Source organism: Erpetoichthys calabaricus, chromosome 14, assembly GCF_900747795.2.
Source record: "Erpetoichthys calabaricus chromosome 14, fErpCal1.3, whole genome shotgun sequence".
In the NCBI taxonomy this organism is placed as follows: domain Eukaryota; kingdom Metazoa; phylum Chordata; class Cladistia; order Polypteriformes; family Polypteridae; genus Erpetoichthys; species Erpetoichthys calabaricus.
Window position 1 is genome coordinate 104993222 of NC_041407.2, and position 26342 is coordinate 105019563.

A 26342-nucleotide genomic window follows, 5' to 3' on the forward strand; every position below is an offset into this window, starting at 1 on the left:
ATATTCAGTTTTAATAATAATGAACACATTCATTATGAACAGTCTCCAGAAAGTATAGATGTGAACATACTCCTTATCTTCTACCTGAAATGCTATGTGATTCTCCAAATTTATAGCACTGCTGCTGGGTCCCTCTAATATCTGACCCTTTCAAATTTCATTAGGGATTTCTTTTCTCTCTTCACTGATGCCCCCGGCTTAGCAAAGCATAACCACCTGACTGATTTTTCTTTGCTTCCCTTCCAGGGTCCCGCTGGTGAGAGAGGTGAACCCGGCCCTGCTGGAGGTCCTGGCTTCCAGGTGCGTCTTGTTCTCATGTCCTCTTATCTGCTCTCTACCCTCCTCAGCTACCTCATAACTTTTCTTACATTTTATTGCTATTCTCTTTCAGGGTCTGCCCGGTCCCCAAGGTCCTTCTGGTGAGTCTGGCAAGCCCGGTGAGCAGGTATGTATCACAAGAGTGACTTTGGAATTGGTAACGTAGGGTGATCCCAATTTCCACTCATCCCAACCCCAACACCTCTGTGCCAAACCAGATATCAGTGTTTGTGTTGTGGAGGATATCAACTGAAGCAGGTGCTTTGAAGAGCACCTCCATCCAAAACAACCTCCATCTGAGGTCTAAGAAATATAACATAACAGGACAAATCCTCAAACCCACAGAACCCCATTCAGTGTTGATGGTCTAACAGAAATTAATGAACTAAAAGAGATTTTTTTCTTTAATTTCTGGACTTTAGATTAAAAATATCCATCGTGTTAATATAACCATTACAATCTTCCTAATGGAGGAAGTCAAAACCCAGGATTTACTGGAAAGTGGCTGTGGTCAGTCTGTTGAAGACAAACACATCAGCACTTCCACAGGGGACACTGTGACCTCATGCCACTTTAGAAACCCCATGTCACCACCATTGTTCCACTGCTTGCCCAACAGCATCTGTGCCACCTGAACATTCTTTGCGGCAGTGTCATTCTGGTATTCTTCTAATTTTCTTCCCTCTTCTTCTTCTTCTTCTTCTCCCAGGGTGCTCCTGGAGATGCTGGTGCTCCTGGTCCTTCTGGCGCAAGAGTGAGTATCCTCATCTCCCTGACTGTTTGCCTCCTTGTCCTCTGCCTGATTGTTCTGTTATCATCCCTAACTGTGTTGTGTGTCTCTTCCTAGGGCGAGAGAGGTTTCCCTGGTGAACGTGGTACTCCTGGCCCAGCTGGACCTAGCGGTCCACGTGGCTCTCCTGGTTCTGCTGGTAACGATGGTGCTAAGGTAAGAACTTCCAAATAATGTATCAGTGTATTAGCAGTTGTAGTATTGCCACATGAGCAGAGTCCAGTGAAATCCTCACTTGCATGTCCAAACCACATACAGCACATGGCAACTGTCCAGACACCGTGATAAGCAAAAACGCACTAAATACAGAACTCCATTTTGTTTAACAGAACACGTAAATCGGCACACTTGCTATTCACAATGCCAGTGGCCCTCAAAGTGCCATTTCCACGAGATTCCCAGTAGTCTGGGTCCACCTCGAGGTGCACTCACATCCTTTGGAAATTTTGGATCTATGCAGTTACCTTAATGGAGAAGGTTACAAGTGGGCTACTACCTGAGGGGCTCATGCTTTGAGTAGAGGAAGCTAAAAACCTCACACGCTGTCACCTCCCCAAATTAATGGGCAGAGGGAAATTGAAAACAGACAATGAAAGAAAAAAAGAAATTTTTTAAGCTTTTGGTGACCCCACTGCAGTGCAAAACAACAGCTGGTCTGATAACTGCAGTGAGAAATGTAGGAGAGAGAAGAAGAAATGGGTGTCCAGAGTAACTGAGCAATGATTCATACTCCTGGAGAACGGCGAAATGAGGCCGGAATTATGTAATCCTCTGAATATGATGGGAGACAAGCACTGCTCCGTACACAACAAAATCACCCGGGTTAGTTTAACACTCAATAAGGGTAACGCTTCCATATTCACACTTCTAAAGGCTCCTTATATTGTTTATTGAGAGCTGTAACTGAGATTGGATAATGTTCTGATCTGGTTAGTCTGATGTAGCTCTGAATTCAGTGGTGCGGGGCATGAAAAACTTGCTATAGTTTGACATCTTTACAATCAATGCATATATTATTGTAATTTGTCAGTGTTAACTGAGATCCCAAATGTGTGTAGATATAGATATACAGTATGTATACTGTAGATGAGATTGGATAACAATGACTCGGATCTCAGTGCTGGGACATGCAAAAGTTGCTATTTTGTGGCATCTTTATATTCAATGCAGAGAGTTTGATTATCCATTAAAGTTAAACGGGATCCCATAGGTATGTGTAGATAATAGATATATAGATATAGACCTGTATACTGTAATTGACATCAGATAACAATGGCAGGACATGCAGGTCTCGCTGCGTTGTGACATCTTTATATTCCATGCACAGATTTTTATTATTCGTCATTATTAAATGCAGCTCCATATATAGATACAGATAGGCATACTGCAACTGAAATTAAATAACAATGGCTCGGAATTCAGTTGTGGGACATGCAAAGCTTGCTGTACTGTGACATCTATATATTCAGCACATATATTTTTATTATTCGTCTCTGTTAGAGGTGATCTCATATGTATGCATATATTGATATGGATATGCAGCTTGTTACTATAGTTGGGATCAGATAGCAATGGCTCAGAATTCAGTGGTGGGACATGCAAAGCCAGCTATATTGTGACACCTTTACATACAATGCATTGATTTTTATGATTTGTCTTTGTTAAAAGTGATCCCATATGTATGTATATATAGAAGTACAGTACACTGCTGTAATTGGGATCATTTCGCAATGACTCAGAATTCTGGTCATTGCTGTATCATGACATTTTAAAATTCGCCACCTCGATTTTTATTATTTATCAGTTTTAAGTGTGATCACTATAACGTAACTCATACTCATCTCCAGTATAATATCAACATTTAGTGCCCTTTACTGGGATCACTGGCCCCCAGGAGCTGATGTGTGCAGCCCGACTTTATGACCTAACAGCTCATATGAGGCAGACAGTGAGACGCTCCGCCAGGTTTGATCTTCATAACCTTTCGGCCCATGATGCCACCCTGCCTTTATGGGGTCATATTTCATCAAAAGATAAAAAGAAGAATTAAAGCCTCTGGCTAACCTAGATGCTTTGTGGCGTCAGTTTTATAACGGAAAGGCCAGCTTGAAGTGCGTGTGCGGTGGCACATCTGGCACTGTCTTTTGTGCCTGTGTCTTGTTTGTTCAACGCCGCCTTCCTTCTTCCTTTTTGCGTCGGGTGTGTTTGGCCTCAGGCTGTTTCACATTCTGAATTCATGCTGAGGGAATGAGGAAACATTGGGAACAAATGCAGATCGAAGTCATGAACAAAGCAGACCGCAGCTCAGTACTCTGAGCAGAGCAGAGGCTCCGTAGCTGGCGTGCAGAGTGGGCAACTGCTGTCGGTACAAGTGACTCACATCCAGATGTGCTCCTCATACATCCATTGTGTGGGAGTTTTTTTTTGGAACATCTGGCTCACTGAGAGCAGGGCCCTTTTGTATGCCTTACAAGAAAACAGAGAAACGTTTCTTATTTTATATAGCAGGATGCCATCCCTGGGCACTTTACAAGAGCGAGTCTGTAATGCAATAACAATAGATGTCTTCCTCTTTTTGAGCTGAAATACATCCAAGAGAATTGACTTAGCTCACATAGTGAGTCAGATGTATGATTTCAAACAGCAACCTTGTGATTTTATATATCACCTTTCTATAATGAACACAATTCCAAGGTGCTTTGTAACCACTGAATTACAGGGTCACTCCCATGATATTGATTTTATGACGACTACAGCATAGGCAGGAAAAACGTATTTGCACAAATCACATACAAAGTCTAAAAACTGAAAAATGAACTGGCACAGTTTTGCTTTTATATAGTGCCTTTCTATACCAAATATTATTCCAGGTACAAAAAAAAAAAAAATTGAGAACTTGTAAAGTGACTTGCTGTGGTTACACAGAGAATGAACTGTAGAGACTGAACTGGCAGCCATTTGCTTTTACATTGTGCCTTTTCATACCAAATTTCATCCTAATTACAGAATTCCAGCGCAATTATTTCTGTAGATTTTAACATGAAATAACAGGCAGAGAAAAAAGGAGCTCAGAGGTAATCACTTGAAAGGATTAAACTGGTGACATTTAGCGTCTGTATAGAGCCTTTCCATTTGGAACATAAATTGGGAATCAGTTACAGAGACTGAACTGGTCACCCTTTGCTTTTATATAGCACCTTTATGTGCTGAACATAATCACAAGCACAGAGCATTAGAGCATGAGCAGGTGAAATGACCAGTCCTGGTGTCACGCTGAGAATAAACTACAGTGATGGTATGCTTTTATAATAGTGCCTTTAGATAGTGGAGATAAATAGTACAAATGCAAGAATGGATGTTTTGAAAGTTGGATGAACGGCAGGTGAGGTGACCTTCTCTAGTCACACATCATCTGAGGGCACAGAACCTTTTGTTATTATAAAGCATTTTACCATAGTGAACACCGTAGTATACAGCAGGCAGGTTAGATGACAGGCACTTTACAGATATACAGGTAGCGCAATTCAGAGGGCAACATGGCCTGCCTGCTAATCGTCACTGCGATGAAATGCTGCCGTCACTTCTCTTTTCAGAATTCCATTCAGGGCCCAAAAGTCTGCCACTCCTTACATATTTGGGATGTTCTTCACTTTCTTTCAGATTCTTCTTGTTTAACAATGTTCTGTATCCTCTCCATAGGGAGAAGCCGGTGCCCCTGGTGCTCCCGGTGGTCAAGGTGCTCCCGGTCTGCAAGGAATGCCCGGAGAACGCGGTGCTGCTGGCCTGCCTGGAGTCAAGGGAGACAGAGTGAGTATTGTTATCATCCATGTTACCCTAACCCAAAGTGACTCCTAGATAGTTTAGGACCTCGGTGACTCAAATCATAGTGGTAACTTTTCCTGACCTCCTCCCATCCATGGACTTCCTAGTAGTATCCTATGGAGTTTTTCAAGTGAGACCCAGCCACTTAGTTAGCTGGTGACTTGGTGACTAACTTGTTCTGGTGTCTTCACCAGATGTGTCCAATTTGTCTGAGGAAGCGCAGTTTTTGATGCACCACCTTGGAAGTCCACAAGCACAGCTCATTAAAAAAAAAAAGTCAAATTAGCAAGCCTAAATCAATGATGGCGTAATATGGTGCCTTGTTTGGGTGAGAATAGCATTTTACAAAGAAGTCAGGTGCAGTAAATAGGAGCTTCCGGATAAGAGTGGAATCAGTGAGACCCACAAATGTATAAATAAAACTCCATATGGTGCCTTTCTGTACCTTGTTAATGTACTTGAACAATACTGTAGATGGACTGCCTCACTCTCTTCTCTCTTTTCAGGGTGACTCTGGTGTCAAAGGTGTTGATGGTGCCCCTGGCAAAGATGGTGTTCGTGGTATGACTGGTCCTATTGGTGCCCCTGGCCCAGCTGGTGCTCCTGGTGACAAGGTTAGACTACCATGATGGCAGGACACAAATGCTGCTGTTGCAAAAGCTCTTAAGCACAGAGCAGTTTCAGATTTGGCTTACAGTGGCACACTACACAAAGTGAAGATGGCTGCCAAGCTCTGCACTGTACTCATCTGTACTGTCCTTGCCTTTGTAGGGTGAAGCTGGTCCTGCTGGCCCTGGTGGTCCCACTGGTGCTCGTGGTGCCCCTGTAAGTATTTCACATCGGTCCTCTTAAGACAGACTGGTCACTTTCCTTGATCCCTCCCTGTTGCTCATATTGAACACTGCTCTCCTTTTAATCCTCAGGGTGAGAGAGGTGAGAGTGGTGCCCCTGGACCTGCTGGATTTGCTGGACCTCCCGTAAGTACTTCAAGAAATGGAACCACAGGCCTTGTGCAGACTGCTGAACCTCCAGTGGGGGCACTCATAAGGTCCCTTAATATATTGATGAGACCCTAACCCTCTCGGAAACTTTAAAGTCCACCCATCAGATTTAAAGAATTCAATATGACAGTGGGGATGAGGGATCTGAGCTCAAATCCCATTCTTTATATGTAGCTTGTATGCTGTTCCAGGGTTTTCCTCTCAAGCCAGGATAACCCTAAATTGATCCAGCATGGTAATGTATGGGATTGCCACCCTCAACACAGAGTGACATTCTTTCTATATCCGATGTTTGGCCTTACACCCCAAGATTCATAATTGACTTTGGTTTCCATTAGAATTGAAATGGAGGATGGATATCAGGAATATGAAAGTCATGAAAATCTTAAGATTTATATTTCAACAGACTGAAGGTGGGCAGCTTCATAAGATCTTCATGTGTCAGGAAGCTGCTGATCACAGCGCATTTCACACAAACACTACCAGGTCAGGTTTAAAAGCAGTGCTGCCTATACAAATATGAACAGACAAAAGTGGTACCATTGTGAAAAATGTCACCCAGCTCTCCAGTATCCACTGTAGGCTTTGTGCCATTCAATGAAAAAGGCTCACCCTAAAATTAAAAAGCCCGAGACAGGGTGGCACGCTGGGCAGATGCAGATTTGAGTTCAGTTGGCACTTGAATGTGTGGAAATACAATTAAGTTTCTGGATGCTTTCAGTTTTGTCCAATGGGACTGTAGCCTGAGATAGATTGCTGTCCCATGTGGTGTTGGCTCCTGCCTTGTGTTCATTGCTCTCAGGACAGGTTCCAGCTTCCATGATCAAATATGAGTAGATGGCTGTCCCAAAAAATGCACATTAGATTTCTGAAGATTAGTCTTGTGAAGGACATATTTGCTCCTCTCTTTGCTATCCATTTTTCTGCAAGCCTAATATGGAGATGGCAGCTTCAGAAAGTGGATGGCTTACATGTACCCCAAGTTCTCAGATGTCCTTGGGGCTGTGGGAATGGAGGTCACTTCAGGATTAGCATCTACAAGATGCACCTGTGCACCTCACTGTTTTCATTGCCAAGTTGTCCCACTTCCCACCTTTCGTCTTTACTTTCAGTTAAGTCTGATGCCATCCATTGTTCAGCCCTGCACAGGATTTCATTCTCTTGTTTCTTCTCTCCCTGTCTTTAGGGTGCTGATGGCCAGCCTGGTGCCAAGGGTGAGGCTGGTGACTCTGGTGCTAAGGGTGATGCTGGTCCTCCTGGTGCCGCTGGTCCTACTGGTGCTGCTGGCCCAGCTGTAAGTATAATTAATCATGACCTTAAAGTGTTCATATATTCAGTGAGAATTGAATCGTCTACCTAGTAATTCCAAAACTAATGATACAGCTTTCATGGATGGAGGACTAGGAATCATACTCCTGTGTCATGTTACACCATCCATCCCATTGTGAGGTGGCCCAGCTCTTAATGAGCCTCTATCATCACATCCTCCCAGCATCTTCTTACTGTACTATTAGAACTGAAATAACATTGAAAGTGCTGAATGGATGATAAGTTCCTTTGTCTTTTCTCTTCCAGGGCCCTGTCGGTTCTGCTGGTCCCAAAGGTGCTCGTGGTGCTCCCGGACCTCCTGTAAGTTGAGCTTTACTCTCAATTTACTGTACTGCTTTTGGTACTATAATCCTACTTATTCCATGAAGTGTCCTGTAGATAACATTATACAGCATTCTTCTAAATGCCCTGTTTGGATTGTTGAGCTATACTGCCATATTTTTGTAGTGTTTTACATTGTTTCAGGCATGAGATGAGTTGAGCATAGGAATTCTTAATAAATAATGGTTAATAAACAATTTAGTGCATTTCTTTGAAACTTAACTGATATTTTTGTAATAGTGGTTTGCAGTTGCAATGCAATAGCAGAGTGAATTCCAGCTTTTCCAGAACTCTCGAACTGTGGCAGAATGTTCCACTTCCTAACCTCTTTTTCCTTTTCCCTCTTAGGGTGCAACTGGTTTCCCTGGTGCTGCTGGCAGAGTTGGACCTCCCGGCCCCGCTGTAAGTATTCCTCTTGTACCTTCACCCAAATCACACCATATGTTACTGATGGCATTATCAATTCTGGCATCGGTGGACAGGTGGAAGATGATCTCTTCATATTACTCTCCATTTAAAATGACAAGTTTATATTTATTTCATCTTCAAACGACCCCCCACCTCCATTCACTGCCTCGTAGGCTCTGGTGACCAGGGTTTAACATCTGCCCTGGTGTTTATACTTTCTTGTAACACTGGTTTTCTCAGGCACAATATGGGTGGCACAGTAGTTAGCACTGCTACCGTACAGATTCAGTATCCTGGCTTCAAATTGCACTTCTTGCATGTTCTCCCCGGTGTTTTTTTTTAAAGATGCACTGGTTTCCACTTGCATCCCAATGACATACAAGTTAGGCTGACTGCTCACTCTAAGTCATCTAATAAATTCTTCTGGTTTCGTCAGAAGCTTTCTGCACATGTTTGCTTAACCTGTCTCTCTTTCTATTATAGGGTAACAGTGGACCCCCTGGACCTCCTGGACCCGGTGGAAAGGAAGGCCAGAAAGGTAATCGTGGTGACACTGGCCCAGCTGGTCGCTCTGGTGAACCCGGCCCTGCTGGTCCTCCTGGCCCATCTGGTGAGAAGGGTAGCCCTGGCAGTGATGGCCCTGCTGTAAGTATGATGGAAAAATATCTGAAAATTTGGGGCAGGAGGTCTAGGTATCTAGAACATCCACCCATTGATTAACTTTAATTAATTAGTGGTTGACAACACTCCTTGAAATGACTTCTGTCAAAAATCTCCACATAGGACTCCCTTTCCAATTTAATGTAAGAAATTGATGCATCGTCTTGACTACAAGGTGCCCCTCATGCCTCTCTAAATTTCCTTATAGTATAATTAGCATTAAGCCATAGAAATTGGATAGGAAGTAGACACTTTCCTTTAGGTAGCTATTTTGTGAAGTCAATTGGTAGACAAAACATTGTGACTCTACCAGCAAGACGTTTTCATTTGAATAACCTGGTGATTCCATGTTTATCCACTCAACTTTCTTAAGAGGTTACAAGGTGGTACAACAACCGAGGTTGATGGCCCACACAAAATGAGTGAGATGCAATTTAAACTGGAAGCCACTGAGGTCACCACTCAGGCTACAAGGATGACAAAAGGCAGGAAAAGAGAAGCCATATTAATATTAGACGTTATACTGTCATGTATACAGAGCATGGAGAAATTTCTACTTGCATGTCCAACCAAAATTCAACACATTGCCACATCTACAAAAACAAGGATGTACAGAAATCCTTTTTAGATAACATTAACTTGAATCAAATAACTATAAAAATGTGTTCTCTGTTCACTCAGGTGTCCTTAATCTAATAGTAGCAGGGGTGGGGGCACCAACAATATTTCGTAACGAAGCATAGCCTACAGTCTTCCCATGTACAAATGGGGAATCTGTACAAAACCAGGCAGAAATTGGTTCAACGGTGTGGATGTGCATACTGGATAAACACACATTCAGCTTTGCATATTAGATTTGATGAGGAGACCTGAAACCAGGTTAAAAGTTTACAATAAAAACGGAAATTGGGAAGGGGGCAAATTCCTTTTCATAACCCCGTGTAAACCAAAATTTGATTGAATTAAACACATAGTAAAATACAGCAAATCGAACAAATCCATTAAGTGAGCTGAGTTGATCAAGTGTCATGTAGAGAGGGCTAAGGTCTTAACTTCAACAGAGTACACCTTAGAATACTGGGTGAGACATCTAAAGATGATGATCCACAGGCAAATTTTAAATATGGGGACTATGTGAACTGATATTTAGTATGTGAAGATAGGCAAACATTGATGTAAGCAAAATTAAAGTAATTGAAAGAAGGGTTTACAATATACAGGTAGGAACAGGCGAACTTCAAGGTCGACAGAGAAAACAAAGGTTCCCTATAGTGAGGAGAATACAAGTGGCGTGGCTCAAACACTACGCTTGATTTGACTCAGTGAGGCAGTGGCCTACCTGGAAGGAAATCAACATTCACATATTTGAAATGAAATCCTTATTTTGTTCCTCTGTAATGTACCTGTAACTCCATTGAATTAAAACTGATGAGGTCACCCAATCCAACAAGCTGGTCAATCCTATCCATTTAATTTCTCCAAAATAACATCAAGGGGATTTTTGAAAGTTCATGAAGCCACTATTGGCCACAATACTTGATGGGTACTCTAATGGGTACTCCAGTACTCTAATGGGTAAATCATGCTGTTGGACCCTAATTTTTTCTTCATTTTCTCATTAGGGATCTTCTGGTATCCCCGGACCTCAAGGTATTGCTGGACAGCGTGGTATTGTTGGTCTTCCTGGACAAAGAGGCGAGCGTGGTTTCTCTGGTCTTCCCGGACCATCTGTGAGTAAATTCATTTTCTACTTTTATTTATTGAGCAGATCCTAAAACTTCACCTCCCGAGTAGATCACTCTTCATTGATCATAATCCTTTAAAATGAGAGTCCTAGAAAAAATTCACTTTTAAAAAGTTTGGACACCCCAAAACTCCCAAATATATTTAGACAGCTAGTGTGTGAATTTAGATTTGGCCATTTACATGTTGGCCTAATGCTAATGTTTGTTAGCTTCCCAGACTCAAAAGCATCAACATAAACAACAACTAATGTCAGTGGTTGTATTGCAATATAGCCTCCTGCTTGAACTTCCATTCTCTTAAACACCAATTCAAAATTATGACTCACACATTTCAGGTCATTGTGTTATCCATTACTTTTCCACCATGCTGACTTCTTACTTTTTATTTGATAGGGTGAGCCTGGCAAACAAGGTTCTTCTGGCCCTAGTGGTGAACGTGGTCCTCCTGGCCCCATGGGTCCACCTGGTCCATCTGGTGCTTCCGGTGAAGCTGGACGTGAGGTAAGAATTATAGCTTGTAATCCTGGTCTGTGTTAACAAAGTTAGAGTTAAGTTATCAAAAGCAGGCAATGTTAAAAAACTGTACCATTAAAAAATGGACATTTCCAAATGTCCCAATTAGGATAAATTGTTTATAGGCTCATAAATGGGAAAAGCTAATTACCTTCATAAGAGGTTCCATTTTGGCCTTGCAGAAATCTTATCCTTTAGGGACTTATGTTCTCCTTCATTATCCTTGCTTATAGATACACTGGAGGCTTTAGCATTAACTCATTTGTTGTCTTGTGTACCCTTTTCTAGGGATCTCCTGGTAATGAAGGCTCCCCTGGTCGTGATGGTGCTTCTGGCCCTAAGGTGCGTCTTGCAGCTCTGCACATCTTAGCCAATTTCTTCCTGAGATAATTCACTTTGGAAGCTTGCATCTCACCATTCTCCTGTTTTCTCCTAATCATACAGGGTGACCGTGGTGAGAGCGGTGCTGCTGGACCCCCTGGTGCCCCTGGTGCTCCTGGTGCCCCTGGACCTGTTGGCCCTGCTGGAAAGAGTGGCGACCGTGGTGAGAGTGTAAGTATCTCAGTTTTTGTTGAGGTGGTATTTTCCAGAATTAATTGTAAAACTCTGCGGTTAATAGCCTTGTGAATTATTCCTAAATATTGTTTAGTTTGGTCAAGGTGCACTCCACACCTAGAATGCTGAGCATTTTTCAGAAAAGGCTCAGTTGAGGCCCCCCCCCCCATTCCATTTCATTTGTAATTTGACAAATATCAGCTCTTTACTTTGACTACTTTTCAACTGAAAATAAAGTCTACTGGATGATTCTTCTGTCACACAATAATAAACCTTATCTCTTTTTTCTTTAGGGTCCTGCTGGCCCTGCCGGTCCTGCTGGCCCTGCTGGTGCTCGTGGTGCTGCTGTAAGTGAAGATTTTAATTGATCACATGCCATTATCATTATATCTGCATTTATGGACTCACCTTTAACCATACACACATTGTGTTTATTTCCATACTACAGGGTGCTCAAGGTGGCCGTGGTGACAAGGGTGAGACTGGTGAAGCTGGTGAGAGAGGCATGAAGGGACACCGAGGTTTCACTGGTCTGCAGGGTCTTCCTGGACCTTCCGTAAGTACACTCCCTTGGCATCCTTATCTCTTCATACCTGAGTACCTCAGGTTATTTTGCATTCATTGAAGTTTATGATGTCGTACTCAGGACATCAAAATAGACTACCAGTGTGATATGGTAGCAAACAGAATTGAGCTGAAGAAAGGTTCAATGACAATTTGGCTGACATTTCTACAAAATATGAAAATAGTAGTATTGTGACATATATAGATGAGATCAGGATAAACAAAAATATATTACAATATAAAATTCCCATTTATTTAATAAAAAATGAAAATCTTCTGAGCTAATTGACTCCTTACCTGTTTCCAGATAATATATTTAAGCAGAAAAAGGTTGCTGTTGGCTAGATCCTTTCTTTATTTCATCAAGTACATATTTTCTCATTAAACATCTTATTTTTCTCTATCCCCTCTAACAGGGTCAATCTGGTGAGATGGGTCCTGCTGGTCCTTCTGGTCCCGCTGGTCCAAGAGTAAGTACAACATCTAAACATTTGTTTTGTTGTCAGTACATATTTCACATCTCAGACCTTTGATTCCAATGATTTACTCATTCTGTTAACCTTTTCATGACAGGGTCCCTCTGGTAGCGCTGGTTCTCCTGGTAAAGATGGCACTAGTGGTCTGCCTGGTCCCATTGGCCCACCTGGTCCTCGTGGACGTACTGGTGAAGTTGGCCCTGCTGTAAGTGTCCCCTGACTAGCTGCTCACTCCTTCACAGCTCTCCCATTTTTGTCTCACCTATAGTAATTTTGCATATGTTTTGTCCTTTGATATCCTATAGGGTCCTCCTGGACCTCCTGGACCTCCCGGTCCTCCTGGTGCACCTGGCGGTGGATTCGACTTTGGCTTCGTTGCCCAACCTGCTCAAGAGAAGGCCCCTGATCCATTCCGTCACTACAGAGCTGATGATGCCAATGTGATGCGCGACCGCGATCTGGAGGTTGACACCACCCTCAAGTCCCTGAGCCAGCAAATTGAGAACATCCGCAGCCCTGAAGGCACCAAGAAGAACCCTGCTCGCACCTGCCGTGACCTGAAGATGTGCCACTCAGACTGGAAGAGCGGTAAGAGACTGAAGATTTTCAAGATTATATTCAATTGATATCATAATAAATTACCACATGGGTCCTAGAGATGCCATTCCATCACTGACCCTTTATCTTTTTCCACTTACTAGGCGAGTACTGGATTGATCCTAACCAGGGATGCATTCTGGATGCCATCAAGGTCCACTGCAACATGGAGACTGGCGAGACCTGCGTCTACCCAACCCAGAGCAACATTCCTCTGAAGAACTGGTACACTAGCAAGAATCCTAAGGACAAGAAACATGTCTGGTTCTCCGAAGCAATGAGCGACGGCTTCCAGGTACGGGCTCTAAACAGGAGGCCAATCCTGCCAGAGAAAATTATATTGTGCATTGTGATAACCTCTTGCTGACAGCCATCTTGCATCTTCCTTTCACTCAGTTCGAATATGGCAGCGAGGGCTCCAACCCAGCTGATGTCAACATCCAACTCACCTTCCTGCGTCTGATGGCAACAGAGGCCTCCCAGAACATCACCTACCACTGCAAGAACAGCATTGCTTACATGGATGAGGAAGCTGGCAACCTGAAGAAGGCCCTGCTCCTGCAAGGCTCCAACGAGATTGAGATCCGAGCTGAAGGCAACAGCCGCTTCACATACAGCGTTAGCGAGGATACATGCACAGTAAGTTTAACTGTTAAAACATTTGAAATGTTTATAGTGAACAGAAATAAAAGCTCAATGACAGAATTACACTTAATCTGTTAATTAGTATCACAAGATGTCATGTAGGACAAATGGTGTACATTATGCTCTGCGGCAAAAATGAATGTGCTGTCACGTGTGTCTAGATGTTGCTAGAAAGGATATTTAAAAAATGGAGTATTGCTGAAGTAGTCCAAGATCAGAGAAAGTTGGACATAATTTGGTTTAGAAAGATTTCATCTATCCAGCAAACAGAGGGGAAAAAGCATTAGAGCCATTATAGGTGTACAATGAGGATAGAACGTTAAGTGGTGGAAAAGCCAGTTAAACGACTCACAAAGCGAGTCAACTAAAAGGATTGAATGAACAGCTTTGCAGTGTAATGTCCATACTGGCAGTCTGAAAAAGGGTGAACGATGAACTATGAAGAGATCTGAATGTTGTCTGCTTGTTTTCTCCATAAATAAAAGATTGGGAGAACATTATCAAACAGGCTTTCATGACATCACTCCTGACCTGCTCCTATTTGTTCTAATTTTACAGAGACACACTGGTGCTTGGGGCAAGACCGTCATTGATTACAAGACGACGAAGACCTCTCGTCTGCCAGTTATTGACATTGCACCTATGGACGTTGGCGCACCTGATCAGGAATTTGGCTTCGAAGTTGGCCCTGTCTGCTTCTTGTAAAAAAAAAAGAGAAAAAGAAATCTGGACTTGAAATTGTTTTTTCTAGCAGTCATCTCTCTAAACTCTTTTCTATGCATTAAAAAAAAAAAAACTTACATTTCATTTGACCGTCAGCGGTCCACTTGCTTAAACTATGCACCTGAAGACGGGTGTGTGTTTTCTCCAGTTTTAAAAAAAAAAAAAAGCACAGTTTTGGGACCACTACTTTGAAACCACCATCATCAACGATATGGACACTTTAAAATCATTTGTTTCTCTGACAGCAAGAAAATAATATATAAATTTGTAAATTGTACAATCCCCTGGAGAGTAAAAGAATTTAATTAAAACAGGTGACTCTTTTTGCCGTTTTCCTTTTTTTTTTTTCTACCACTGCGGAAGGACAATGAAAAATGTTATGTACCGTTTTCAGGTGTTTAATAAATTTAAAAAAACATACTGAAAGTGTCTTCTTGTTCTAACCACAAGAGAAAATAAGAGGAATTCTTTAAAAAAAAAGAGAGAAATACCAAGAGGGAAATTTTCCATCTGAGTAAAGCAGAAGGGTCTGAACTTCTTTTGAATTATTTAAGGCTACCTCACAACTGCTGTTACCTAGAGTGTTAGCGATGTCACCCATTGGCATAACATGTTAACATCTGAATCTTCAAAGGTGCTATTTTCATGAGGTCCTGGAAGAAGTGTAAAAAAAGTAAAGAAATCTTGTTTGTGGGTGTTCGTTTGAGAATAAATATTTATTTATTTTTTTGCAGGATTAGGCTTTACAGGACCTTTGGTGCTACGTAACATAAACAAAAACCACAGTAAATTAGTTTTGGGGGAAAGAAAAGGTGCTTTTCAAGATCACTTTAGATAAATTGGAAATACAAGAGAAAGGGCTTTTGAACACGCGTTCTTGTCGTCTATAGGTTAAGCAGGTGGATTCTTCTGTTGTCTTTTGCCCTGTCCACGTTTTGTTTGTGCGTTTTGTTTTTTGGTTTCTCGATTTTCCTGCTATCTTCTTCTTCCTCCTTCATCAACAATTCAAAGCTTGATGCACTACCACCACTTCACAACTTTGTTATTTTAGCAGAGTTTTAAACCAAAACCAAGATGCAGACACACTTTGGGGAGGGGGTGGGGACTGAAACAAGGATCTGTACCTATTTTGTATATGTATAATAATTTGAGATGTTTTTAATTATTTTGAATGCTGAAATAAAGCATGTTAAATGGTCTAACTAACTTTTGTGAGATGTCATGTTCACTTTTTACTATACTGGCCCTCAGGTCGTTCCTTTTTTTTTTTTTAAATTCTTTTCTTGTGGGATTTTATTAGAAGAAATATGACCGCCTCGAAATATACGAAGGTAGAGATGGGTCTTGTCTGTTTTTTAACATCTTCTAACTGCCATTTACAATATTCTAAAATTTGTTTGAAAAGTAATTTCATGTAAAATGGATAAAGCATGTTTAAAACTTAATTTCATGTAAACGGGTTATTTCAAAAAATTTGAATCATTTACAAATATTGAATATGGGAGTTAAATGGCAGCACTATTATGCTCATTCTCTATCCTTTTGTCATATCAAAATTGTTGTGAGGCAGTGAGTTACGTTGCTGTTTCACAGAGTTTTGGGCCCTGATTTGGTTCCTATCTGGGGTGTCCTCTCTGTGAAGTCTGCACGGTGACTAATAACAATGAATTTCCACTGGGTTCTCTGTTCATTTATCAAAGATATATATTTTGCTTTACTGGGAACTCTAAACTGATCTAGTATATGTGCATGTCAGGGTGGTTGCATGAGCATGGCAAGTGGGATGGCCTTGCATCCAGTGCTTCTAAAATAGGATGTGGGTCCTTGCAACCTTATACCAATTAAGTGTTCTCTAAAAATTAATGAATAGATCAAAACACAATAGTGAGAGGCTCTATAACTACATTCCAAAAATTCAGGGCTGTGGAGTTGGTACATAAATCCTTCGACTCCGACTCTGACTCCTTAGTTTCTGGTACTTCTGACTCCAACTCCTCTGTATTTAATATCCATCCATTCATCCATTATCCAACCCGCTATATCCTAACTACAGGGTCATGGGGGTCTGCTGGAGCCAATCCTAGCCAACACAGGGCGCAAGGCAGGAAACAAATCCCAGGCAGGGCATCAGCCCACCATAGGGTGCGTGCACACACACACACACACACACACACACACACACACCAAGCACACACTAGGGACAATTTAGAATTGCCAATGCACCTAACCTGCATGTCTTTGGACTGTGGGAGGAAACCAGAGTACCCGGATGAAATCCACGCAGATACGGGGAGAACATGTAAACTCCATGCAGGGAGGTCCCGGGGAGCGAACCTGGGTCTACTAACTGCGAGGAAGCAACGCTACCCACTGCGCCACTGTGCCGCCCTGTATTTAATATGCTAATGTATTTTCCATTTTGATTAAAAGAAGGCAACATACACGTCATTTAACCACAGAACTACTAGCTAGGAAGCTGACTCTCTACAATATTGGCCAGTTTAAACAAAAGACAAGAACCCCTGAACACACATCAGGCCATAGCACACATCTACACCTACATCATTACATTTGTTTACACTCAAACTAATCACATTATATATGAAATAAAATGAAAACACTTTTTGTAATATACCATAATCCAGATTACAATATATGAATGTCAGGCTGTATAATAACTCAGCTGAACTTCACATAGTAGTAACACAACTATGCATTGGGCTTTATTCTTACAACAGATAAGTACTTAATTATGATTATTGTTTGTGAAATGGGACATTTGAACTTGCTGTATTTTTTTTCATTACAATTTAAATTTATTAGGAGTCGGAGTTGGTACATTTTTGCAGACTCCGATCCCGACTCCAGGTACCCAAAATTGTCTCCGGCTCCTTGACTCTGACTCCACAGCCCTGTAATATATGAAGGTAGAGATAGGTCTTGTCTGTTTTTTAACATCTTCTAACTGCCATTTACAATATTCTAAAATTTGTTTTAAACGTAATTTCATGTAAATGGGTTATTTCAAAAAATTTGAATCATTTACAATTATTGAATATGGGAGTTAAATAGCAGCACTATTATGCTCATTCTCTATCCTTTTTAATATCGAATTTGTTGTGAGGCAGTGAGTTACGTCGCTGTTTCACAGAGTTTTGGGCCCTGATTTGGTTCTTATCTGGGGTGTCCTCTCTGCGAAGTCTGCACAGTGACTAATAACTGAGTGAATTTCCACTAGGTCCTCTGTTCATTTATCAAAGCTATATATATTTTGCTTTACTGGGAACTCTAAACTGATCTAGTGTATGTGCATGTCAGGGTGGTTGCATGAGCATGGCAAGTGGGATGGCCTTGCATCCAGTGCTTCTAAAATATGATGTGGGTCCTTGCAACCTTATACCGATTAAGTGTTCTCTAAAAATTAATGAATAGATCAAAACACAATAGTGAGTGGCTGCATAACTACCCTCCAAAATGTCTTCCTCAACCTTAAATCAGACTAGAGTCAATATTCACCTTCTATGATTTGGCATTAGTTAAGAATTTAAAGTGTGTTGAAATTTGATAACACTTTGGTGACGGTGCATGCAAAGTAACATAATATTCTCAAAACTGCTGGACTTCTTATAAAAGATTATTGATAGAATAACTGAATATCAGAACTCATAACAGGATGACATAATAAAGAAAACACTATTCATATTAGGAATGCGGAAGGGCCGGGAAGCTGCTTGGAACATCCTTAATTGGCCTTGGTAACATGCAGGACCCACATCAAGCTACTGCAAATAAGATGAAGAGCGATAAGGTAGGGAAGTTGGACTTTGAAAGATAATGCCAATAGGTTTGCCTAGCAGAGTAAAAAAAAAAGGCCCACAAGAAAATTACGGCCGGTACCCAGCATGAAACATGCCACTTAAAGTGAGGGTTCAATTATGCATCTTCCAGCAACGGTGAAGTTTCAGCTGTAACAGAGAAGATATTGTGTCACTTTGGTCTGGCACAATCCATCTACAGAATTGTATATGCTTCAACAACAAAGAAGCTCTAGTGGTATTTATGCTATATGTAACACCAGCTGATTAATTAAAAGGTTAAATAATTTAATTCCTTACTAAATATGTATATGTTGTTAGCTTACTAGTATATATATAAAGATAAATTGCTAAATTCTAGCTGGACATATTTAATTCTGATGCCATTTCAAAAATAATTATAATAATAATAATAATAATAATAATAATAATAAAACATTTTATTCATACAAGGCGCCTTTCTGAGAACTCAAGGACACCGAAAAAACAATAAATAAATAAAAGACACAATTATAAACAACTTAAAACATCAGAAAATCTAAAAATTAAAACCAAACAAAACCACTATAATCAGAAGGAAAAAGAAAAAGCCATTTTAAACAGATGTGTTTTAAGTTTACATTTGAAGGATGAATATGATTTGATATTTCGGAGCTCCGCAGGTAATGAATTCCAGAGCTTGGGAGCAGAACGGCTGAATGCGCTGCTCCCCATGGTGGTTAGACGGGCGGGAGGGACGGTCAGATGGGAGGAGGAAGAGGATCAAAGGTTACGGGATGGAATGGCAACATGAAGAATGTCAGACAGATATGGAGGGGCGAGGTTATGGATGGCCTTAAATGTTAATAGCAGAATCTTAAAATCAGTACGAAACTTGATCGGGAGCCAATGAAGCTGCTGCAAGACCGGAGTAATATGGTGAATAGATGGGGTTTGAGTGATGATACATGCTGCAGAATTCTGAACTAACTGAAGTTTATGAAGAGATTTATTAGGGAGACCAAAGAGGAGTGAATTGCAGTAGTCCAGCCGAGAAGTGACAAGATTATGAACAAGAATGGCAGTGGTATGAGTAGTGAGGGAGGGGCGAATGCGATTAATATTACATAGGTGGAAGTAAGCAGACCGGGTGATGTTATTAATGTGACATTGGAAAGATAGAGTACTGTCAAGGATGACACCCAGACTCTTGACCTGAGATGATGGGGAAACAATAGAGTTATCAATAATAAGAGAAAAATTATTGGTTTTGGATAATGATGATTTTGAACCAATGAGGAGAACCTCAGTTTTGTCACTGTTTAATTTAAGAAAATTCGAAGAAAACCAGGATTTAATTCCTCCCTTAATCTCCTTAAGGCTACCAATAATATCAATCAACTAATCAACTTTTGTTTAGATATTGAGATTTATGTTCATCATGAGGATCTTCACAGAGCATTTTATATTAAAGAGTAAATACAACAGACTTTAATAACATGTTACACACAAATACCAATTCCTGAGCAGCAGATTGGAGAAGATGAACTGTCTGACATTTCTCTCCTCGTGTCAGTCCAGGGCAATAGTCCATACCTGGGCTGTCTAAAATTGAAGAACCCCTTTAAAAATCAATTGAATTAATCAATCAGTATAAAGAAATGTGAGGCTCACACTCGGGGCTTGACATCTACGTTATTAACTTACTGTGTGCCCCCCTCCCAGCAAGTCACATACATACAGTACAAACGTGTACGCACGCAATATTTTAAATTACATTACTGAACTTTGCAATGGGATTTCGGACACATTCATTCATTCATTTTTAACAAGCTTATTCAGGTCATGCAGAGCAAGAAGTGGGTTTCCACAACTTAACAGCATAGGACACAAGGTGCGCACCAACGGCAGAAAGTGTCTGTCTCAACAGTATAGATACTAAAACTGTAACGATACCAGAATTCAAATTGAATAAACTAAACATAATCCACTTAACTCTCCATGGGGAATATGGAGTGTAAATGCACAGAAGTGTGGAGTCCAAGTTTGGATTTCGTCCCCTTCCATCCATCCCCCCGACCCCCTGCGGCGTACTGGAAATGAAGAAGTCTACGAAGCAGGCGAAAGCGATCAATTTAACTGCATAACGCCATCATCTCCATAAGAAACCAAAAAGTGAAAGTCCAGCTGCACTGGCTGAATCCAGAATAACGGAGTCGAGGAAAATGTTCAACATACCTTCAGCAAAGCCCATTTTTTAGCTTTCTGCTCATGCGCCGGCTTTGGGTGAAGCGGCTACAAATGACGTCACGACAGGGCAGCTGCGCGGGCAGATAAGCGCGGGAGGCGCGTACTGTGGAGCTCGCGCGCGCAGTGTATCAGTCTGTGGTGTGAAGGAGCTGGAGGAGGCAGTGTGTTCGTGGCTTCGTCTGCGGCCTTTAGCTTTTTATTATTTTGTCATTTAATTTTTTTTTTTTGTGAAATGAATATTTGCATCATCCAAATAGCTTTTTCTTTTCGAAATAGCTTATCTTTCTGTTATAGACGGGCCGTTATGTGTTGTGTTGAAAATGACTTTGAATCTCAGGTGCACTTAACCTGCATGGACAGACGCCAACGAGAAAGTCAAAAATGAAAAGGGGATTATTTAGAATTAGAAAGAGAGTTGATAACGTGTGTGACATCATAACACAATGTCTTTCCAGGTAAAGGCCTCGTTAAACGAATTGAGATTGTAATTGTTTTTTTTTTTAATTTGATAGAATTTATTAAAAGCAAATAACATTCCATATATGCAAGTCAAATTTTTACAAAGCTAGATTGTAATTCTTAAATAAATGTTGCTACAAAGGTGTTGCATTTTAGATCAAACGCGAATGGAAAAAGTATGTTTTTTTAAGGTATACAGTATACAGTATGTATTTTTTCATTCAGTAAATTCAAGGATTGATTTGCATAAACGGACTACTGGCGAGGCTCAGGTTTGTACGTAACTAAAGGAATTTGAAATTTAAAAATCTAATCATTTTGAAATATGGCAATTATATGTGGCTTTACTTAACGTGATAACTACTGCAATGATGAGCATCTGATTTAATGTGTAAGGTATTGAAACGTTTTACAAAATTAAACGGCAATGAAAAGTGTAAATCAAATAACCCAAGTGCAGTGCTAAACGGATAAAGGTTTAGTAATTCAGATACATTGTTTTGCTTTAAATAATACACAATTGCTTTCTGTGCTTCGTAGGATTTTTATAGTGACTAAATGTGAATGTGAACTTTTGCCATCGTTTAATACTTTTCGCTGAAATGATCCCCTGATGTCTGTCTACATGTAGTTATTTTTTTTCTGTAGTACTCATTTTACTTCTCGTGAAATACTTTTGAACTTTAATTTATCTCATGCATATTTTTCAATCCACTTTAAATTCTTGTCAGATATTTTTAACTATGCTTTTCCCCCCTAATGTATGGCAATGATTATAAGGCCTCAACAATTATAAAATATTCTTAGGTGGGCTGGTCAAAATGTGAAGCTGCAGAGTGTGATAAAGAGTCATCACTTCTACTTATAATTTTCTATATTGAATTAATATTTGAAATTTGACTTACAGTTTAACTCCCAAGTTTTTAAAATAACATAATTTCTTTCCTAGCCACAATTTAGTGGAGAAAGTAATTTCTAATGTGACACAATAAGTAAAGTGTTGGAAATTTACTAACACTGGAAGTATGTTTTATTTCTTAATATATATACTTTCATGTAGCTGTAAGTAGTTCTCCCATGCTATTCTACCAACAATGTATTTATTAGCTTCAAAATTGGAGATGGGACCAACAGTTAGGAAAACATTGCTTGGGTGATATCTGGATGGGTCGATGACATTATTTTATATTTTACCTTTTATAGTGATCTGTGTAAAATGTTGCACATAGAAACTAATATCTATTAGAATGCATCAGGAGTCATCAAAATGAAAAAATACATTCTGCGGTGAAAATATAGGTAATACAGTGACCAGGTGAGTGGATTTCCTGATTTTTAAAATTGTCGGCATAGTAGACTTACACATTTTGTCACTAGCACAGCAGTGTTAGCCTCTTGGGGCTGCTCATATTTTTGCTAATGTGAGGAGAATTTTCTGGTTACCTGAAACAGTAGAAGTGCAAGCAAAAACTCAAATATCAAAAAATGAAAGCATACTGAAGACTTCTCTGATCGTGTGGTCACGATGAGTTAAATTCAGCAATTTAATCTTGTAAACGTAAACTTGGACATTTTTGACTTACACATGCTTAATTGCTTGACATCAGAATGGTCAGTTTTATCCTGTGCTCATCCAAAATTGCTTAGTTTGGAAAAAATATTATATTTTATTTAGTTTACAGTATGTCTTTAGCCAAGATTATCAACAAAATCATGCACATTGGGTTGGGTGGAATGAACTTAAAGTTACTCAGCAGTAGAGAACACAGTCTTAAAGCAGAGCACGAGAAGCATATTACTGCAGTTAGACCTAGAGCCAGATGATAAAATAGTAATGACAATAAAGCATAGCTGGTTGCCAGTGATTTATATATAATTAATATACAATTTCTAAATAATCTTGTGCATTTTTAATGGATTTGATAATTGCATTGTCTTATTTAACATTCAATATCTAAAAGTATCTTTCTGCCAGAATGCTCATAATGTTATTAAAACACTGTGAAATAAATGCATATTATGCTAAGAAAGGTTGAGACCAGTTTTATTCTCTGTTGGAGAAAGCAATGCTTCTTTTCCTAAGGATTTCATTTTCCATTGGCCAGCAACTGGTTTCCAACAGAGTTGTGCTTGTTTCTCCATGTTGAGTTTACCTGTGAAAGACAGGAAAGTCGTTTCCATATTTATTGTTGCATTGATAAAGCACATTTACTGGACTCTGTGCAAAGAACTGCAGTTGTAAGACATTAAGTATCTTCATTTCATATGTTAACCATGTTAGTTTTCTGTGTACTACCCTGTCACAGACAAAATTTTTGCCTCTCTTTATGGTTAAATCAGAGTTTTCTCTGTTTCTGGCCTCAGAGATTCACAGCATGTGTATGTTTCTCACTTTAATAGAGCTCATTGCTGTGCTAAGTTTTTTTTTCTGTTTTTGCACTCAGCCAGTGATTTCAACATACATCTGCAGGGTCAAAATGTCATCCTCCCTTTTATTATTGTGACTTGTATTGCACATGGTGTATTTTTGTGAACCCTTTTAAAAAGGTTTTCTTCTGTTTAATGAAATAAATGCAAAATAGTTAATCTACTGAACATAGCCTTATTTGCAGTTCATATGTGTTTTTTTATAATCATCTGTTTGGGAGGGGGAAAAAATGATTAAACTGGATTTAAGACACATACTACAAGGTATATTTATGAGCAAGACTTGTATTTCCTGCCTTTCATGGAAAATCAAAACCTGCTGGGTAATTTTAGATTTTGAGTACTGTTGATACAAGAAAGCTTAAATAAACCAGTCAATGAGCACAAGTAGAGAGTCTGAGGGAACAGATGGTTATGGAAATTTGCAGTTCTCGTACTTTTCCCAGGAATAGAAATGTTCACCTTGGGTCTAAATGCTGCTGTGGAATGACGCCAGAATGTATATATGTGCATATACCAGTACGTTTTGTGTTCTTCAGTAAACACTTAATTATCAAACAATTGTCCTTAAGCAGATACTCAAGAGTGAAACTGTACACAGTTTTTAAATTTTAAATTGATTATTCAATATGAATAAAGCCTATTCCACAGCTTATAGAGGTACTTTCTAAAATGCTATATTTTTTTTCGAGTTATTAGTAATGGAGATTATATATTGAATGTTTTTTTTTTATCAAAAGGTAAAGTTTCTCTCCAGACACAAAAATATGGTTATAGCACTTTGAGGAGATTTAATGTTATTTAGAAGTCAAAGACAGGTATTGTAAATAAAGACTTTTGGAAAATGTGATTTTTATGAATGTAGAGCTGGATGAAACTTGATCAGTTATGTATGATAATATTTATACAAAGACTTAAAGTTTATAGTTAAACATACATGGGTAAGGAAATTTTGCAGTGACTACATAAACAATCCTTCTCATCTGACTACTGTTTACTTCCACAGTTCCAGAAACATCTAGTACTGCATTGTATGGATCTGCATTTATTGGTCTTTTATTTAGTTAAATTATTATTTATGTAAGCTTGCTTTATTTGAATTAATTCAAAATTATTTGTTTGACGCAAGAATATTAAGGACAAAATAATATGTAAATTAATATAAATTGGAAAATTTTGGTAAATTACGACACAAGTATATTTTCAAATTATACAAATTAAACCAGGATATATAGCAGAACTCTCAAAGATTAATGCTGTATTTGACTCCGCTTGCATGGTGCTGTCATATATACTTTAAAAATAGCAGAAACTGGAAACCAATAGGAAAACATATTACTCGAATAAGAAACATTTTAACTGTGCAAAGAAAGAAAATGGACATACCTGGGCAGGGAGTCACTGTGCGGCTCTCTGAAAAATAATAACATATGAGGGTTTGTCACCTTTTCAAATAATACCGTATGTTTCGCTTCATTTTTTTTGTGCTGTATCATCAGAAAGCGTTTTAGTTTACATTTCAGTTACTCACTGTTGTGCCAGGATGAGAGGGATACGAGGGCTGTCTGAGCTCAAGGACTGTGGTACTGGAGATGTTCTTTCCCTGGTACGGGCATTGAACATGGGCAGTGTAGAAAGTGGGCGAGCAGCATTCCTGCCCTCTGCAATTGTACGGAGCTCATTGGAGTTTGTTTGAATGGTCTGATGATGATAGAGCTGGATACTGTAAATAGGAAAAAATATTAAGCATAATTGTTGGGATTGTGCTGTAATTTGTGTTCCTGCCTCAAAGCTTTAGTGTCTTAGGTTTGATTAACGTATATGCAGTGTTGGTTTTCTTCGGTTATTATAGTTTCCATCCTACATCCCAAAGGATTTGCCTCTGGGTTATGCCAGTATAAGTGAGTATCATTGTAATCAGTAATGATCTGATATTTGAACTAACATTGGTTTTACCTTGTGCCCAGTGCTGCTGTGATATATGGTGTTTGCTTGTGTCCCTATAATTAAAAAAATTGACGAAAAACAAAGTGATTTTTAATACCATATAATAACATAATGCATTGTGGATAAATTGATTCTTTTTTGACTCAGTTACGTTTCAGAGAAAAATCATACTAATGATACATTGAAACAATTCCTCATTTGAGAGAAATTAATGTGAAAATTACATAATTTGCTTAAGGTATATCTTGAAGATTTACTGGCAAAGGCAAAGTGATTCTATCATCAGGATGCCATATGAAGATGGAAAAATAGTTGATATCATACAAGATGGTAGCAGGTAAGGGCCTCTGTTGTCATGAGGCTCCTAGTTCCCAGCGAAACAGATGGAAGGAACATTTGTTTAAAAAATATTCCCTGCTACTCAATTGACTCCATAACAGAACTTTTCTCTTTTACTTTCCCTGCACCAACATTCAATTTTCCATGCTGAACAATAATTTTCAATAAAAAATGTGGAATATAAGAACTACTTACTCTGGGGTCTGTGCATTTCTCTTCTCTCTAGAAAACAGAAGGAAAAATATTAAAACATTTAAATATATATTTAGTTTTCATTTTGGCAAGATTGACATTTGGAAGTGTTATATATTGGTTGGAACTGATGAAGACCTGTTTAGGTTTACTGGCTTAGAATCTATTCACATCTTTGGTCCCTTTTGTTTGGTTGAGTTGGCTCTAAATTCAAATACCTGCTGCAGTCACTTCATTTTATCAGAATTAAGGACATTTTCTTTCATTCTCTTTCTCTGTCTCTGTCTCTGTCTCTCTCATTGCCTTTGCCTTTCTCTCTCACCGTACATCTTCCCTGTAAATGACAAACAGGTCACACTGTCTGTTTCCTAGCTAGAAAGATTGCCATTCCAGTACATTTTTTGTGTGACCTGTGGCTTTTGAACTTTACAATTGTAATCTGGCCTTCCAAAGACGTTCATGGCCTT

The 26342-nt window shown here is 39.6% G+C and overlaps 3 protein-coding genes across 7 annotated transcripts in view; 1 reads left to right on the top strand and 2 right to left on the bottom strand.

The window, feature by feature from the left end:
• The window catches only part of LOC114664453 (collagen alpha-1(I) chain-like), a 32123-nt gene extending 17236 nt beyond the window's left edge, over positions 1-14887 (top strand). For 4 of the 5 annotated variants that reach the window (XM_051936375.1, XM_028818537.2, XM_051936376.1 and 1 more), the window contains 24 exons: positions 247-300; positions 392-445; positions 1028-1072; positions 1166-1264; positions 4808-4915; positions 5437-5544; positions 5702-5755; positions 5854-5907; positions 7118-7225; positions 7507-7560; positions 7930-7983; positions 8473-8634; positions 10272-10379; positions 10788-10895; positions 11196-11249; positions 11352-11459; positions 11756-11809; positions 11911-12018; positions 12443-12496; positions 12600-12707; positions 12808-13090; positions 13204-13394; positions 13496-13738; positions 14303-14887. In XM_051936375.1, the coding sequence (XP_051792335.1) occupies positions 247-300; positions 392-445; positions 1028-1072; positions 1166-1264; positions 4808-4915; positions 5437-5544; positions 5702-5755; positions 5854-5907; positions 7118-7225; positions 7507-7560; positions 7930-7983; positions 8473-8634; positions 10272-10379; positions 10788-10895; positions 11196-11249; positions 11352-11459; positions 11756-11809; positions 11911-12018; positions 12443-12496; positions 12600-12707; positions 12808-13090; positions 13204-13394; positions 13496-13738; positions 14303-14449 (2520 nt within the window). In that variant the 3' untranslated portion in view covers positions 14450-14887. The remainder of the gene's footprint in view (positions 1-246; positions 301-391; positions 446-1027; positions 1073-1165; positions 1265-4807; positions 4916-5436; positions 5545-5701; positions 5756-5853; positions 5908-7117; positions 7226-7506; positions 7561-7929; positions 7984-8472; positions 8635-10271; positions 10380-10787; positions 10896-11195; positions 11250-11351; positions 11460-11755; positions 11810-11910; positions 12019-12442; positions 12497-12599; positions 12708-12807; positions 13091-13203; positions 13395-13495; positions 13739-14302) is intronic. The other variant, XM_051936379.1, reaches the window with a different exon arrangement.
• The window catches only part of LOC114664509 (pyruvate dehydrogenase (acetyl-transferring) kinase isozyme 2, mitochondrial-like), a 905310-nt gene that overhangs the window by 486436 nt on the left and 392532 nt on the right, over positions 1-26342 (bottom strand). The window lies entirely within an intron of this gene.
• sgca (sarcoglycan, alpha) overlaps positions 21718-26342 on the bottom strand; it is a 28610-nt gene continuing 23985 nt past the window's right edge. The window contains exons 8-11 of the mRNA XM_028819374.2: positions 25879-25905; positions 24929-25120; positions 24784-24810; positions 21718-23123 (exon numbers count right to left, since the gene is read on the bottom strand). Of these exons, the coding sequence (XP_028675207.1) occupies positions 23120-23123; positions 24784-24810; positions 24929-25120; positions 25879-25905 (250 nt within the window). The 3' untranslated portion in view covers positions 21718-23119. The remainder of the gene's footprint in view (positions 23124-24783; positions 24811-24928; positions 25121-25878; positions 25906-26342) is intronic.